The following is a 17,626-nucleotide window of genomic DNA, read 5'->3' on the forward strand; positions in this document are numbered from 1 at the left end:
CAGGTGATCCCAAAGAACAGCAAGGCTAAGGACTGATTCACAGGCTGCAGCTTCCAGACTTTTCTAGGACTTTGGCTACATATTAGCATCACCTGAGAGCTATAAAGCTGCTGATGCAGGCACCCCACCCCAGAGACTCTAATAGGTCAGGGCTGTGACCTGAGCCTCAGGGTTTTATCAAACTCTCCAGGTATAATGCACAACCAAGGTTGAGACTCGCTGGCCTTAACCAGTATCTAACAAAGCACTGATGGGGGAGGGGAGGAGTGGATGAGACCCCAGACCAGGAGCCGCAGGGTCTCGCCCTTGAAGGAAACCTCAGCGGAGACCAGTCAAGCCACAGGGCATGTGATGGTATTTAGCGGAATCCAGCTTTTCACTCACATCATTAGAGAACTGGGGAGTGGGTTAGGTGATCAATTCCCACTTTTAATTAGAAAAAAGCTTCTGATTCTACCCTTGTGTCTCCCCTGACTGCCCTGCAACAGCGCCGTGGGCCCTGATGCGAATGCAGTGTTAGAGCGCTGCTGCTGCTGCTAAGTCACTTCAGTCGTGTCCGACTCTGTGCGACCCCATAGACAGCAGCCCACCAGGCTCCCCCGTCCCTGGGATTCTCCAGGCAAGAACACTGGAGTGGGTTGCCATTTCCTTCTCCAATGCATGAAAGGGAAAAGTGAAAGTGAAGTCGCTCAGTCGTGTCCGACTCTTAGTGACCCCATGGACTGCAGCCTACCAGGCTCCTCTGTCCATGGGATTTTCCAGGCAAGAGTACTGGAGTGGGGTGCCATTGCCTTCTCCAGAGCACAGCAGGGCAGCCCCAATGCCCGCTGCAGTGAGGGGCCCTGGAAAGAGGCTCCAGGACCTGAGCCCCTTAGGCATCCCTTCCTGTGGACCCCAGGGAGGAGCGGACAGAGCTTAGGGCAAGGGGTTGTTGCCCAGTGCTGCTGCTTCTAGGAGTTTCCAAATGAAACCCAGAGCAGGGATGTTTCCAGTGGAAGCCAGTAATGGGTGTGACCACAGATGTTCCCCCACGGCTCACAGGCCCTTCCCCCCTCAGCAGTAGGCCAAGTCCCACAAGGTGGCAAAGGGCCTCATGCTCCCCACCCTGAAGTCTGTCCTACAAGCCTCTACTTCTGTGACTTGCTTCCAGGCTACAGAATAAGGAAAAGGCATGGTTGTCACTCCCATGAATACATGTGCTAAGTCGCTTCCGTCATGTCCGACTCTGCTACACGTCCATGGATTGTAGCCCTGCCAGGCTCCTCTGTCCATGGGATTCTCCAGGCAAGAATACTGGAATGGGTTGCCATTTCCTCCTCCAGGGTATCTTTCCAACCCAGGAATCGAACCCTCGTCTCTTACGTCTCCTGCATTGGCAGGCGGATTCTTTACCACTGGCGCCACCTAGTATGCCCCAGCAACTTAGCACATGTACCCCGTGAATACATAATGACACATAAAAAACTCTGTCTTGCTAGTGATGAAATAAAATTTATATTTTAAGGCAGGACAAGAAAAATTCAACATAAAATTCTCTCTCTGCATTTGTCTGGACCTCCTTCCTCCCCAATGTGCCGTGTGCCTTTGAATTACACACAAACCTTGAGTGCCTCAAAGATAAGAAGGCCTGCCCAACCATGAAGATCAATTTTTTTCTTTCTTCTGATGCCAGCAATGCAATTTCTTAAAAGAACAGTGTGTTTTCCTGGCTCTGGAGAGTCATGGAGACTTACTGCTTGCTTTGCAGGTGCTTACCAGAACTGTGTGTCCAGTGAACTTTATGTAAAATATCAAGCTGTCACTTTGACATATGATCCTTTGTCTTGAAAATGTGTATGTCTGTGTCTTCCGCTTCTAACAGATGAGACAGTTATTCTGTGCTTCTATCGCTGAGGGTCTAGGTTCGATCTGGTCAGGGAACTAACATCCCACAAACTGCATGGTGCAGCAAAAAAAAAAAAAGATACAAAGAACCAATGAGCAGGAAGATGTGACCCAGGACCTCTCCGAGGAGACTGGAGATGGAAGATGGAGAAGTTCAAAGGCTCGGAGGATGGAAGTTGATGTGCAGATCCAGAAGGAGACGGGGAAGGGCCTGAAGGCATGTCTTTAAGTTCCCCAGAATGAAGACAGATGAGAGTCTACAGTTGGAGAAGGCACCTAACTGTGGATGAAGAAAAATTCTCAAACCTCATCGCAGTGGAATTCAAATACACTGAATATAGAACTGCTATTTCCCAGCTTTCAGATGACGGAAGCCGACCACCTACAATGAAGCAAGAGTGCAGTTGACCTCAGGCTTCTCCACAGTGTACAGGGAATTTGATTTTTTTGAATAAATATAACTCTGAACCTAGAACTTTATAACTCACCAAACTGTCACTGAACTATGAGGACATAATAAAAAAAAATCCTTGGGTCTATACAGTCTTCAAAGGTGCGCTCTGTGCCTGAGGTGCAAACATGCAAAGGACCACAGAGAGAAAACAGCTCCTGCAAAGGCTCTGAGGCTGGAAAAAGTCCAGTGTGTCCAACAAAGAGAAGACCAGAGTCCAGGGGCAGGGAGTGGGGAGATGGGGGACCATGGGGAGCGGCGGGGGGTGGGCCTCAAGGTGGGGCACGGGGCCAGGGTGTGAGTACCCTGTTGGCCTCGAGAAGGACTTTGAATTTCCAGAAGCACTATGAGAAGCCAGATGGTGAGCAGGAAAGCAATGTGACCTGACTTCCGTTTAGACTATAGTGTAGCAAGTCTCCTACACATGAATCAGTTGTTTTGAAAGTATATTCATGAGTCTGACAAAGTTAGTCTAGGTACCAAATCAGCTATTAAGCACCATACTGTAATAGGTTTATAATACTTTTCACATGAATGATACATAAAAAGACAAAAAATAAAACATTTTAAATCTTACAGTACCTTGAAAAGCCTAATAGTACAGTGCAATAGCTGGCATACAGGGGCACGTTCACATCTTGGAAAGTTTTTGACCTCAGTGTTGACTTACTGTCTGTCCTTCTGCCTGCTGCGTGTGCAAAGATCCTCGGAGGGCCAGGCTGGATGCAGTGTTTCAGGGAGACGCCTCCTTGGCTTGAGGAGTGGTGGCTCGGCCCCAGGCTGGTGAGAAGGGAGACAGAGAGAAGGGGACAGATTCAGGTTACATGCTGTGGGGAAAGCAGGAAGGTGTCACTGATGTGTCTGTAGTCAGAACTAAAGAAAAAGCAAGAGTCTTGTCTTCGTAGGGTTTCAGACTGTAAGCAGACATTTTGAGGGCATCAGTTTGAAATATACAGAAATACTGAATCACTATGTTGGGCAACAGAAACTAACATAGTGCTGTGGGTCAATTACATTTCAAAAACAAACTCATAGAGAAAAAGAGACCAGAGGCCGAGGGCAGGAGGAGGAGGGAAATTGGATGAAAATAATCAGACGGTACAAACTTCTGGTTATAAGATAAATAAACACTAGGGATATAATGTGCAACATGATAAATGTAATTAACACTGCTGCATGTTATATGTAAAAGTTGTTAAGAGTAAATCCCAAGAGTTCCCATCACAAGGAAAATATTTCTATTTCTTTAATTTCGTATTTATAAGAGGTTTTGGCTTTTTATTTTATTTTATTTTTTTAGGTTTTGGCTTTTAAAAAAAATTATTTCCCTCCACCATGGGTGGATTTTTTTAATTTTTACTCTTTTTTTTTGGCTGTGTGGCCTGCAGGATCTTAGTTTCCCAACCAGAGATTGAACTTATGCCCCCATGCATTGGAAGCACAGGTCTTAACCACTGGACCACCAGGGAAGTCCCCTCATATCTATCAGAGATGATGGACATTCATAAACTGTGGTGATCATTCATGATGTATGTAAGTCATCTGTATACTGTACACTTTAAATGTATACAGTGCTCTATGCCAATTATATCTCAATAAAACTGGAAGAAAAAAGGTGAGAAAAAGCAAGAAATTAAGGATAAGGCAGAGATAGGGAAGTTTGGGGAGAATTTTAGGGGAGCAAATTAGGAGCTCTAACTTTGTATGTAAATACTGAGTAGCTGTTACCTCCCAGGAGTAGAAGATGTAAGAGAGTTATCAAGTACATGAGAGGTTAGATTTGGGGTTATAGATCTGTGATCAGTGGTAAAGATAAAGTGTTTAATTACCCAGAGAGTGTGAATGGGTATGGTGCTGGGTGGGGGGCAAGCAAAAGTAGGGGGCACTCGCTGGAGTCTGGTCATGCAGGAGGAGGCAGAGAATGAGAAGGAGAAGGAGGAGGAGAAAATGGGGTTTACTTATAGGAGAGAAATTAACATGTGTGGAGTAAAACTGATTGGAAACGTCCTGGCAGTGGTGACTGACAAAGCCCTTTCAGCCTCACATTAGGCCGAATACAGATATACAATTAATTCCCAACAGATGAGTCACACAGAAGAAAAATAATAATTCAGTGATGTAAAAGCTTCTGTTCTAAAGTCCAGCGCCCATAAACAAAGACTGGGAAGAATGAGGGGCCTGGCAGGTGAGCAGGGAATAGGACGGCACGGTAAATCCCGCAGTGCTCATGGGCCGAGTCAGGGCAGGCAGTTCTCAAATAAACCAAAGACGGCTAGGAGTCTTTACCTCTCATCCCTCCAAAACTGCTCCCATCTCAGTAAACGGCACCACTATTCACTGAAGGGCTCCCCCCAAAACCTAAGCAGCTGGGGGGATTCTTCAACATGCCCTGAGGACTCTCAGGATACCTACTGGACGAGGTATGGGGTATAAACACACACTGGCAAGCACATCCACACACAATTTCTAAAATGCCACCCTGAGCGTTTCATTGTAACTCAACTGTCTCAAAAGAGACACTTTTTTTTCAGTTAACGTCAACAAATGTCTGCTACTTTTAAGGCACCCACCAGATTTAATAAATTTACCCATGACTAAACTCAACTAAAATATAATCTAAATTGCATCCAGGGACTTCCTGGGCAATCCAGTGGTTGAGACTCAATCCCTGGCCAGGGAACTAAGATTCCACATGCCATGCAGAGTATGGCCAATTATAAATAAATAAATCTAAATCGCACCCAAACATAACCCAGGAGAGACATAGGAATAAGCATGCCCTGGTGATTCTACCTGCACAGTGTAGGGAAGCAAACTTTCCCTCTGTTCTCTTAGAGTCTCTGGCTGGGCCCAAGACTTAAGTGGCCATAAAACAGATTGACAGAAGTAAAGCATACAAATTCTATTTTTACACAGGCATAGCAGCCTTTGCAGGACAACCACCAAAGTGATTAAGCCTAAGTGCTTATATACTTCATTGAACAAAGAGTGATTGTGGAAAAGTAACTGAAATTATGAGGAAGCAAACAGAGGATAAGGGTTCTTTTCATCAGGTTTGTACAGATTCTTCTTGGCTTCCTTCGTGCTAAGTTACTTCATTTGTGTCTGACTCTGTACCACCCCATGGACTGCAGCCTGCCAGGCTCCTCTGTCCATGGGATTTCCCAGGCAAGGATACTGGAGTGGGTTGCCATTTCCTTCTCCAGGGGAATCTTCCCAACATAGGGATCAAACTCACATCGCTAATGTCTCCTGCATTGGCAAGTGGGTTCTTTTCCACTAGCACCACCTGGGAAGCGCTTCATATATTCATCAAATAACCAGAGTGCCTAGAACAGTGTCTGCTACCCTGTACAGAATCATAACTGAATACAGGATGGAATGAACCACTCTGGCCAAAACAAGAACTATACTTTTCAAATGCCCAAAGAAAATATGAGGACAGAAAGTACAGTCAGTTTTACCAAAAAAAGCACAGAACTCAGGAAGGGGCAGGGGATTATAAAATCCCCACATCATAAAACAAGATGGCAAAAATTGAAACAAATTCATCAGTTGGGTTTAAAAAGAAAATTCGATTATATAAATGTTGCTTCAAAAAGACTCATCATAATAAAAAGATGCAAAAAGATTTAAAATAGTAGACTAAAAAATGTATTGAACATAAACACAAAGAAAGTGGGGGTCATGGTATGAATTTCAGAATAAATCAGGACAAACACATTTAACGGGGCAAAGGAGGCTTATTATACTGATAACTGCCATCCATTGTAAAAGCATAGTACCCATAAATATTTATGTACTAGGTAACAGCATAACAATGTTAGAATACAAGAGGTAGAAAATGCAAGGAAAAATGTCAGAACTCCAGTTGAAATGGAAGATGTTCATTTATTCAGGAATGGGATGGGGAGAAAGCAGAATATAAATTAGAAGACTGGCAAAGAAAATTATAAAAGTAAATGACACAAATGATTAGAATAAATGCAAAAGATGAATTCACATTTAATCAGTTGGTGTTTGAGTTCAGGAATAAACAGTTTTGAACAACTACTAAATGCTAAGTATGAACTTGATTATGGGCGGGGGGCATTTAATACGGCTTTTCTGATAAATATGGAATTTTTTTCAAAATAGATCATATACTAGGTCACAAAGAAAGCCTCAAATAATTTCAGGGTAGCTATGGGGATTGAGCAAGGTAACGTTACCCTTTACCATTGCAGATGCATAAATAAAGAGAAGCCATCATTATCATTGTGATGATTGTACAGCTCAGATCCTGGAATACCAAACCACTTTTTTCAAGTCCTTTTCTGTGCACAGGACACTCACCTCTATTTGCCCTGCTCGACAGAGGAAAGAAACAAACTGCCAAGTTGCCAGCTCTGGGCAATGCTTCCAGACCAGGGCTGCTTGGTTTACTCTGGAAGGGAAATAACTTCATTAGAAATGTCGTTTTCTTGGCTGGCTGGTCCTCAGCTGACAGCAGAGCCCCCGGAGCACTTGTGATCTCTGCGGCTGACTGGAGTGCACGCTGCAGCCTCCAGGGACCCGGGTCGGGGAAACCCAAACCTGCCAAGTGTGAATATGTCCCTGAGAGGGTCCAAGGTTCGTTATTTTAAAAAGGTTTTCTTTTTTTTTCTTCCCCCCTGGAGTTTTCTCTGACCACCTATCTCAAATCACAGCCTCGCTGGCACCCTCTCTCTCCCTCCCCAGGTTCATTTTTCCTCCATGGCACGTTTCATCAACCATGTCACATATTTTCCTTGTTTGTCTGGCTTATTGACTCTCTCCCCATGAGACTGAGGGTTCCAGGAGAATACAGTGTTTTGTCTGTTTGGTTCCCTGCTGTAGCCCCAAAGCCTACAACAGTGCTTGGCACATACACAGTTGCTACTCAGTAAACAGTTTGGTTGAGTAACCCCCAAATCCATCTCTACAGTAGAATGTTTCCCTGGGGGGAATAGGGCCTAATGGGTCCCAAGTTCTGGGATACATTGAGCCTGTGTCCACAAGATGAACAAAGTTTTCAAGAGGGTGCTAGAAAGGAAGAAAAGGAAAAGAACAGGAAGGAAGGAGCAGAGGCCATACCTGTTTGGTATTTACCTGGGGCTGTCTACAAAACACAATCATTCCTGGTGGAGGAAGGGAGGGAAGGGGGAGAGATGTGGGGCCAGGACTGCCTCTGTCTGCTTCTCCCTTCTCCAGTGTATCCAACCGCAGAGGAATTCCTGACACTTTTACCTGCAAAACCAGTAAGAATCCATACTTCACCTCTGCTCTGGCCACCTTTCCCTCAATCTGAGATCATTTCAAGTCTCCTAACTTGTTTCCACCTTTGCCCCTTGCAATTGACTCTCCCGTACAACATCAGACCCATTTTTCAGCAATGTAGCCAGACCACATTTACCCTCCACGTAGATCGTGATTTCTACCCAGCAGCTCAGAGCCTCTGCCCATAGTCCTCTCTCCAGGTAATTCCTTTCCTCACCTGTCCGAATCCCACCTGCTCAGGCCGGCTTCCTCAGAGCACCCCAGGCATAAGGACTCCCCAGCCTGCTTACTTTGTCTCCAGTTCCCACTGCTGACCTCCTCTACAGCCCAGATAATTAACTGACTGATGTTCATGGATCACCCTCTGCCCCTGCACCCACCCCACCCCCGGCCAAGTAGGTCAGTTCCACCAAGGGCAGGGAGATCTTTGCTTGGAATCAATAACAAAGATCTTTTGGTCTTTTTCTCTCTAGCTCATCCCATTACAGCACTGCCTGGCACAAAAGCAGGTGCTCAATTATTCATGGAATGGTTGACTTATAACAGAAGACGAGCACAGTGGGTTCTGTCTTCCTGGGAGCCTAGTTGAATACAAAGGATAAATTTGGGGATTTTTAGAAGGCAGGATTTCACAAGTACCACCACCAATAAAATGCAGGCCTCCTCTTGGGCTACTGGTCTGGGGCAGGACGGAAACAAAATACAAGGTGTCTGTCCCTTGGTTTCCTTTTTCTTTTACTGCTCTGTCCAAAACGGGTGTCTCTGAGTTGTTCTTTCGGTTTTTTTGTTTTGTTTTGTTTTTTCGAGACACCAGCTAGTTTGTAACCTTTAGGTATTTCTCTCCAGCGGGGAAGTGTTGAGAACTTCCCCTCACCAGGGACTCGCCAGACCACTGCTGGTTCGGGGCGGTGAACCCGCCCGCACCCCCTCGCCTCTCTGCCTGTGCGCGTCGCCCCCACCAGGGGTGAGAAAGGTCTCCCAGCGCGGAGCCAAACCACATCCTCGCACTCCCGCGGGCCGGGGGCCGGGCCGCTCCCGCAGAAACAAGCCCAGGCGGCCTCCTACCCAGCGAAAACAGCACAACACCGCGCGGCAGGCAGCGGGCGCGTTCAAACCCGGGACAAAGCGCCGCGCCCTACTGGGGCCTCCGGGACTAGGGCTCCCAGCCCGCGCGGCGGATCGGGGTCCGCGGCGGGGTGGTGGGGCTCGTCCCGTGCAGGGAGGTGCACGCGTTCAAGCTGCTGGGGGGATGAGCAGATCGAAAGGGGACGCTGGGCCTTGTCTCCGGTAACAACAGCCTGGCCCTCCCCGGGGGAGCGAGCAAAGCGCTGCGGCGGCGCCTAGGCGAGTCGGGAGCCAGGCCAGCGGGGTTCGCGCCGGGTTAGATCAACTTTCTGCGGCAGCTCTCCGCCCTGCCGCCGGGGCGCCGGGTGCCGGGGTGAGCGCAGAGGCTGTGCGTCCCGGGGCGCAGGGTGGGCGGTACGGGGTGGGGGCGGGGGGAAGGGCGGGGGTGGACCCGGGTCGCGCAGGCGCCTTCTTCGCCCCCTCGGCTCCCCCGCCCCATCGCTCCAGAGTTCGGGAGGGCGGCTGGGGGAGGGGGATGGCCCGTGCTGGGGCCGAGGGAGGACGCGAGGCAGACACAAAGCCCTTTCTTCGCCTGCCTCCTCTTCCTCCGCCAACAGCTTCTCCCGGGCGGGGAAAGCCAGCCCGGCGCCGGTCCGCTGGGCCCGGGTCGCCCCCCTCTCCGAGACCTGCGGAGAGGGCTTGCGCGAGGTAAGGGGCGGCGGCAGCGGAGACCCCACCCCTTGGGCCTGCACCCCAAGCGCCCGGAGACCCCCCTCCGACGGGCGCACGCGGGCGGGGGCTCTGCGGGGTTCCGGGCGCTAGTTCTCGCACGCTCCTCCCCTCCGGAGGAGACCTGGGGGGGCTGGCAATCGAGCGGCTCTGGGGTCGTGGGGACGCACGGGGGAGGGGGCACCAGGGAGGAGGGGCGCCGGGACTGGGCCAGGGTGGTCTTTCCCACCGGGAATCCTCCCGGGGCCTCTGAGCTGAGGGTAGTGGGGAGGGGGCGCCGCGGCTGCAGGCGCAGGGGCTCCGGGTGCGCGCGCGCACTGCGGACGGCCGCGGGGACCTGGATGGAGTTGGACCTGCGGGGATGCAGGCGGCGTGTCAAGTGCGCCCCGAGCCGCGCAACCTGGAGTGGGGCTGGCAAGCCTGGGGCAGACCGGGTCGGTGCGCTCGGGCTAAAGATTCCCCCCCGGGGGAGAGGCCGGCCGGGGGTCGAAGGGGCTGTCGCCGTGATTGATGGCGGTGCGGCAGGCTGAGGAGGAGCCCTGGGTTCCTGCGGGGAAGGGAGGGGGTCACTCTCCCACTCTGAGGCTTCCACGCCCCCCCACCCTCGGGCTCGGTCTCCACCCTTGGACTCGGCTCGCACCAGCGCATTGTCCACCCACCCGCGCCTCTCTGCCCCGACGGCTGCGGGACTTCGGAGAGTTTGCAGAATTCAGCTTTAAAGCTTGTGATGTGTTGCCAAGAAATACAGCAGGGACTGACACCCCCTCCCCGCCGCCCGGGCCCTCACCGGCGCCTCTCTGCTCTAGTGGGGGAGGGGTGCAAGGGGGTGCCGGGAGGTTTCCTAACTCAGGACAGAAAGCCACAGAAACCCGCAAGCTGGGGGGGGGGGGGGGCTGTATTTTCTTCCAGCCCTGAGGGTTTCAGGCACAGTGGGGTTTCTTAGGAACGTGCTGTCATCAGTAAGGAAACCCCAGGGAACTCTTCGGACCAACAGGACTTTGTAAATATTGCAGCAAAAACAAACAGCTGGCGGAACTCGGTCATTAACAAAATTGGTATTTTAATGCACTGTTGAAAACCATCAAATTTCATGTGAAAAATCCCCTGAACAAAATGTCAACGTTTTACATCAAGACCGGCTGTGGTTATGACCTTGCGTCACTGTGCAGTGGAAACAGTGTTTCCAATCGCCCTGTTTGTCTAGACCCCACCTGGGGGTTTCTGAGCCTTGGCAGAGTGGTATGCAGCGGTTTAGGCTTTATATTGAATATCTCTTTTGTTTTTACTATGACTCTAAAAAAAATGAAATATAGTTGATTTACACTGTTATGATAGTTTCAAGTGTACAGCAAAGTGATTCAGTTATACACAGAGATACATTCTTTTTCGGATTGTTTTCCCTTGTAGGCTATGTTTTTTAACTGTGGAACTGGTACTATTTTACCCAGTTCAAGTATGCAAGAGTATTTTTATGAGTGTACATAGAGGTGGGCATTTCCTTTTCGGCCTCCAGTTCCAGTTCTGTCTCTAGAACAAACATGCATTGTCCCTGCCTTGGCACCTCCACAGGATGGTGGCCTTGGATTGAGGTGGGGTGCGGGGGGGTTCCCATTTGGGACTCCAGAAAGAGCACTGGTGGTTGACAGGAGCTTTGGGGTTTGGGGACTCGGTTCTCAGCCTTTGAAGGCTGGGGACAGGAGAACGCCCTGCTACTGTGGCCTCCTTTGTCTGGAGACCCTCTCCCCGCTGCAAACATGTTCCCTAAGAAAAGAAGGAGATCTAAAATAGCCCTTCCCTCCCCGCCATGCAGAAATAGATGCAAGCAGCTTGACTCACTCTAGGGCTGCAGGTATGTTCTTGTTTAGAGAGAACGTCCAAGCAGCCCTCCCCCAAACCCGCCCCAGGTCCCCCTCTGGTTCGCCAAATTCAAGGGCCACCACCCACTACAAAGAGGAATTTCTTCTCCAGAAATCTCTCTTTGGGGAGCTAAATCCTCCCCCTCCTCTTGGAGGAGACAGATAACTCATTTCTCCTCTGTCCGAGGGTATGCAGCCCTGAGAGGTCAGCCACAGTTGGGCCCAATTAGCACAGGCACTGCCCGCATTCCACCATGAGGCTCTGTCCTGTTCCCCGTGTCAATCCAGGTCTGATGATGCTGCCAGATTCCTAGTGGTTTCAGCTGAACTCTGGCCGCGTTTCCCTGGTCAGACACCCAGAGTCCTTGGGTGTGTATTGTGCATGCATGTTCACTCGGTCCTCTCTGACTCTTTGCAACCCCATAGACTGTAGCCCACCAGGCTCCTCTGTCCGTGGGATTCTCCAGGCAAGAATACTGGAGTGGGTTGCTGTTTCCTACTGCAGGGGCTCTTTCCAACCCAGGGATCTAACCTGCGCCTTCTGCGCATCCTTTGTCTCCTGCATTGGCAGGCTGATTCTTTACCCCTGAGTCACCTGGGAAGCAGTTACTTTTGAGCAGAATTCAGTGGCCCCTGCTCAACCCCTGTCTTTGAACTTCCTAAGGGTGAAAGCCAGCTCCAAGCTCTTACTGCCTAACACTTCAGGAATGAGTGTTGAAAGAATGAACAGAAGTATCTGTAACAGAGAAGGCAATGGCACCCCACTCCAGTACTCTTGCCTGGAAAATCCCATGGATGGAGAAGCCTGGTAGGCTGCTGTCTATGGGGTCACACAGAGTCGGACACGACTGAAGCGACTTAGCAGCAGCAGCAGCAGCATCCTTCTGTAAAAAGCATTTGGAGGAGTTTCAGAGCAATAAGTATATCCTTGGCAGATAATCATATTATTATATTGCTTTATAAAATGCTTTTCCAGATAATATCATAGTTGTTTGTCACAACAACACTAATAATTCCATTTGGTAGGTATGAAAACAGAGGCCTGGACAGGTCAAAGCACCAAAGTTGGAAGCAGAGCCCCAGGCCCAGTACTCATTTTGCTGAACCACTGCTGACTTGCTGGAGGTGGCCGGACTCAGATCCACACACACCATGAAGTGTACATCCAGAACAGAATTTACACAGTGGTGTGTTCAGAGGTACTTTTTCAGAGAAATTATTACAGAGTCACAGGGGTAAAATGTCTTAGAGAAATAAGAAGGTTAAGTAGGTTTTCCACTGCAGGACTTTCCGGTGCCATTATTATTATTATGTGCATTGGGGTTCTTAAGTATGACTCCATAATATGGAATGGTTGCCAACTTCATTTGGCCCCAGAACCAGGAAGCATCTTCTGGATCCAGCTTTCTTAAGGAGCCCACTTGGGGAAATTGCTTAGTTCATGCAAAACCTCCTAACGTCTAGGCAGTGTTCAAGGAACATTAGTGCGCAGAAGAGTGAAAATATATGTTCTGGACATTTAAAAGGCACAGTGATCCCCCGTTGTAAATTTAGAGTGAATTGTTGGCTTGCCAGCTTCTATGCGTCTGATTGGGCTTCCCAGGTGGTACTAGGTGGGTAAAGAACCCACCTGCCAATGCAGGAGGCATCAGAGACGTGGGTTCGATCTCTGCAGAGTCAGAAGGATCCCCTGGAGGAGGGAATGGCAACCCATTCCAGTATTCTTACTTAGAGAATCCCATGGACAGAGGAGCTTGGTGGGCTACAGTAGTCCATGGGGTCTCAAAGAGTCTGACAGGACTGAAGTAACTTAGCGTTTGTGCATGCATGCATCTGATTAACATGAATTAGTCCCCCACCCCCACCCTGCCCCCGGGTGTGATCGGGTCTGAGGGACCTGGAGGACTTCGGTTGGCAATGCAAACAGGCCCTAGCAAGCGGGCTCTCTGGGCTGCGCTAAGCAGGCAGAGAGAGCTCACCTAGCCTCCCCAGACAGTGCCTCAGAAGCCCCCAATGCAGACACACCCATTGTTTGCAGTTGTTTTTGAATCAGAGCTTGCCTGCAATCTGTTATGTACTTTTCACCCATTGGTACCCCTGGCTCTTCAGGCTTGATTGCATTTAAGAGAGGAGCTGAAGAGAGGATTCCAGTGTGTATTTTCAGGGATTCAGAGGAGAGTGGTGGGCTAGGAGGAGCCTTGGGAAAGGTGATACTGTGATAAGACAGGCTGGGTGAATTTAACGTCCATCTGTATTTGGATGGAGACATTTCTAGGTCTCCAGTGCTAAGGAAATGTGTCTGCAGATTTGTTTCACAGGTAATTTCAAAGACCGGAAGATATGTGGGCTCCTTTAGAGATCTGTATTTAATAGGATGGTGTCACAGAGGTCAAGGAAAGGAATGTTTTGAGAAAAATGAACCTATCAGATGGAGTGGGTATTCCTGAGTGAGCGTGTGTGTGTCCTTCTGCATAGGTGGCCAAGGGAGAAAGTGGGGAAGAAATAGTGCGACTTCTAACCTGTTGAGTTTAACAAGTCCTGTATGTTACCTCGATAGAAATTGTCAATGAAGAGCCAGAGTTGGGGAGTTACTGGGATGCTGAGGGGACCAGAGTGGGGCAGTCGGTGAACTCACCCAGGGACAGGCCACAGGACAAGTAGAATAGGGTCGAGGCAGAACTTCCATGTCCAGGGACCTGGAAGGAAAGAGAAAGCGCCTGCATTGATAGTGAGTTGGACCATTCCAGAGATCTATCATCAGATCTAATTTTAAGTGTTGATATAAGGTGGAAATCAATCTCTTTCTTAGTTTTTTCCTACAGTATTTTTTTAAATTTATTTACTTTTAATTGAAGGGTAATTGCTTTACAGTATTCACTAATTGTGTTGGTTTCTACCAAACATCAACATGAATCAGCCATAGGTTTACCCATGTCCCCTCTCACTTGGACCTCCCTCCCGCTTCCCCATCACTCCTCTAGGTTGTTACCCAGCCCCAGTTTACAGCAAATTCCCATCTAGTTTACATATGGTAATGTATGCTTCCGTATTACTCTTGGTACATCCCACCCTCTCCTTCCTCCTCCCCAAATCATGTCCACAAGTCTGTTCTCTATGTCTGTGTCTCCATTACTGATCTGCAAATAGGTTCATGAGTACCATCCTTCTAGATTCCATATATATACGTTAATATATGATATTTATTTTTCCCTTTCTGACTTACTTTCCTACAGTATTTTTTTCATTTAGTGTAAGTACCAAGAAACCATTAAAATAACAATTGCAAGAGAAAAAAGAAAACGGTCAACATTAATGGTAAAAGAAAATGAATATATGAAAAAGTAGCATTTTTTCACCATTGTTTTTCCATAAGTGCATTTAAACATCCGGGTCTTAGTTGGTGTTTACTGTACTGAAGAATTCTCTGTATACCCCCATAGAAAATGAGGAAAAAATGGAATGCTTCAGAGGAAGCTGTACTCAGTTCTTCTGGAGAGAGAAAAAGAGCCTCACTTGAGAACCAAGACTGTATTCTGAGATTTTGATGCTTTTATAAATGAAACATCATTCTAGAAACAGACAAAAATCAATAAGCATGGCAGTGTAGTTGTTGAAGGTTGACTGAACTAAAGGTTCTCATAGAGCTGTATACTTGTGTGTTATTTAATTTAACAAAACTGCCTTTGAGGAAACTTTTTTTAGTGAGTGCTGGGAAAATGGATCAAGATATGAAACGATCTAAGCGTATTTACACACCATATGAAGACCCAGCGCAGAAGCAGGGGCCAAACACTGTAACAGCTGAAGCATTTTCAGAAGAATTCAACATTCAACAGACGAGTTCCACCAGTGGCCGTTGGCGAGGGGACTCAATCCACCTTGTCCTCTGTCTCGACGATGAGATGTGAAACCTTGTTTTTCCTGTAGAGTTGCTTTGGCTCAGCCCCTGCCCTGCTCGACAATCCACTGGCCTTGCTACCTGGTCCCTGCGCCTGGCTCATGTCACATCCTCACCTGCCTCCTTCCCAGCTTGGGTTTCGGGGTCTAGGGTGATAGCCCTTCTTTGGCATACACGTGAATTCTGTTGTTGTCTTTCTCAGGGGACTCCCCTGTCTGAACCCATCCCTTGGTCTATGTCTGCCCCAGGAAGGCAAACAGGCTGGAAAACCACAAGCTTGTCAAGGATTCATAGCCGTTGATCTCAAGGCATCCTGCTCCATTTATCAGTCCATCTTCCCAGTACCTGTTTGCATCTGAGATGCACTGGGAAAGTTGTGGGCTTGTCTGGTGTTTGCCAGAGTAGCACTGGCATATCTATAAAGAAAGCGAAAGCAAAGTTGCTCAGTCGTGTCTGACTCTTTGCAACCCATGGACTGAAGCCTACCACGCTCCTTCGTCCATGGAATTTTCCAGGCAAGAGTACTGGAGTGGGTTGCCATTTCCTTCTCCAGGGGATCTTCCCAACCCAGGGATCGAACCCGGGTCTTCTGCATTGCAGGCAGATGCTTTACCATCTGAGCCACCAGGGAAGTCCAAATGGAGATGCCGGGGATCAAACCCGGGGCCTCATACATGCAAAGCATGCGCTCTACCACTGAGCTACATCTATAGCAGACACTTAAACAGAAAATTATTGGAATATAGTTGCTTTACAGTGTTGTGTTAGCTTCTGATGTACACCAAAGAGAATCAACTGTAAGTTCATATATCCCCTCTTTTTTTAATTTCCTTCCCAGTTAGATCAACACAGAGCACCGAGTAGCATTCCCTGTGCTATACTGTAGGTTCTCATTCATTCTCTATTTGATACATAGCAGTCTATACCACACTCCAGTACTCTTGCCTGGAAAATCCCATGGACGGAGGAGCCTGGTAGGCTGCAGTCCATGGGGTCGCTAAGAGTCGGACACGACTGAGCAACTTCCCTTCCACTTTTCACTTTCATGCACTGGAGAAGGAAATAGTAACCCACTTCAGTGTTCTTGCCTGGAGAATCCCAGGGACAGGGGACCTGGTGGGCTGCCATCTATGGGGTCGCACAGAGTCGGACATGACTGAAGAGACTTAGCAGCAGCAGCAGTGTATCTACGTCAATCCCAACTCTCCATTCATCCCACCCACCCCCACCCCTTTCCTCCTTGGTGTGTTTTCTATGTCTGTATTTCTATTTCTGATTCGCAAATAAGATCATCTGTAGCATTTTTTGCAAAAGTAGGAAGTCAAGAAACACCTGGAGTAACAGGCAAATTTGGCCTTGGAGTACAGAATGAAGCAGGGCAAAGGCTAATAGGGTTTTGCCAAGAGAATGCACTGATCATAGCAAACACTCTCTTCTAACAACACAAGAGAAAACTCTACATGTGGACAACACCAGATGGTCAATACCAAAATCAGATTGATTATATTCTTTGCAACCAAAGATGGAGAAGCTCTATACAGTCAGCAAAAACAAGACTGGGAGTTGACTGTGCCTCAGATCATGAACTCCTTATTGCTAAATTCAGACTTAAATTGAAGAAAGTGGGGAAAACCACTAGACCATTTAGATATGACCTAAGTCAAATCCCTTATGATTATACAGTGGAAGTGAGAAATAGATTTAAGGGACTACATTTGATAGACAGAGTGCCTGATGAACTATGGACGGAGGTTCATGACATTGTACAGGAGACAGGGATCAAGACCATCCCCAAGAAAAAGAAATGCAAAAAAGCAAAATAGCTGTCTGAGGAGGCCTTGCAAATAGCTGTGAAAAGAAGAGAAGAGAAAAGCAAAGGAGAAAAGAAAAGAAATACCCATTTGAATGCAGAGTTCAAAAGAATAGCAAGGAGAGACAAGAAAATTTTCCTCAGTGATCAGTGCAAAGAAATAGAAGAAAACAATGGGAAAAACTAGAGATCTCGTCAAGAAAACTAGAGATACCAAGGGGACATTTCATGCAAAGATGGGCTCAATAAAGGACAGAAATGGTATGGACCTAACAGAAGCAGAAGATATGAAAAAGAGGTGGCAAGAATACACAGAAGAACTATACAAAAACGATCTTCATGATCCAGATAATCACGATAGTGTGATCACTCACCAAGAGCCAGACATCCTGGAATGTGAAGTCAACTGGGCCTTAGGAAGCATCACTACAAACAAAGCTAGTGGAGGTGATGGAATTCCAGTTGAGTTATTTCAAATCCTAAAAGATGATGCTGTGAAAGTGCTGCACACAATATGCCAGCAAATTTGGAAAACTCAGCAGTGGCCACAGGACTGGAAAAGGTCAGTTTTCATTCCAATCCCAAAGAAAGGCCATGCCAAAGAACGCTCAAACTACCGTACAGTTGTACTCATCTCACACGCTAGTAAAGTAATG

The 17,626-nt window shown here is 48.0% G+C and overlaps 2 protein-coding genes, 1 long non-coding RNA gene and 1 other non-coding gene across 10 annotated transcripts in view; 2 read left to right on the forward strand and 2 right to left on the reverse strand.

Moving 5' to 3' along the window:
* Window positions 1-6,524, forward strand: part of LOC122681224 (heterogeneous nuclear ribonucleoprotein A3-like) — a 26,125-nt gene extending 19,601 nt beyond the window's left edge. The window contains exon 3 of the mRNA XM_043883060.1: window positions 6,514-6,524. Within this exon, the coding sequence (XP_043738995.1) occupies window positions 6,514-6,518 (5 nt within the window). The 3' untranslated portion in view covers window positions 6,519-6,524. The remainder of the gene's footprint in view (window positions 1-6,513) is intronic.
* Window positions 1-9,083, reverse strand: part of LOC122681225 — a 14,636-nt gene extending 5,553 nt beyond the window's left edge. Inside the window, exons 1-5 of one of the 5 annotated variants that reach the window (XR_006336909.1) lie at window positions 8,678-9,076; window positions 7,445-7,582; window positions 6,671-6,761; window positions 3,006-3,115; window positions 1,511-2,266 (exon numbers count right to left, since the gene is read on the reverse strand). This is a non-coding gene — a long non-coding RNA (uncharacterized LOC122681225). The other 4 variants (XR_006336911.1, XR_006336910.1, XR_006336907.1 and 1 more) reach the window with 4 other exon arrangements.
* A 31-nt stretch (window positions 9,084-9,114) lies between these two features.
* RIN2 (Ras and Rab interactor 2) overlaps window positions 9,115-17,626 on the forward strand; it is a 208,920-nt gene continuing 200,408 nt past the window's right edge. The window contains exons 1-2 of one of the 3 annotated variants that reach the window (XM_043883045.1): window positions 9,182-9,385; window positions 12,289-12,461. The gene's annotated coding sequence lies outside the window, so the exon portion shown is untranslated. Of the gene's footprint in view, window positions 9,386-12,288; window positions 12,462-17,626 lie in introns of all 3 variants that reach the window. The other 2 variants (XM_043883054.1, XM_043883053.1) reach the window with 2 other exon arrangements.
* TRNAC-GCA lies at window positions 15,720-15,791 on the reverse strand. The gene has a single exon. It is a non-coding gene; the product is annotated as a tRNA-Cys (tRNA).

This window comes from Cervus elaphus, chromosome 23 (genome assembly GCF_910594005.1).
Source record: "Cervus elaphus chromosome 23, mCerEla1.1, whole genome shotgun sequence".
Lineage (NCBI taxonomy): Eukaryota > Metazoa > Chordata > Mammalia > Artiodactyla > Cervidae > Cervus > Cervus elaphus.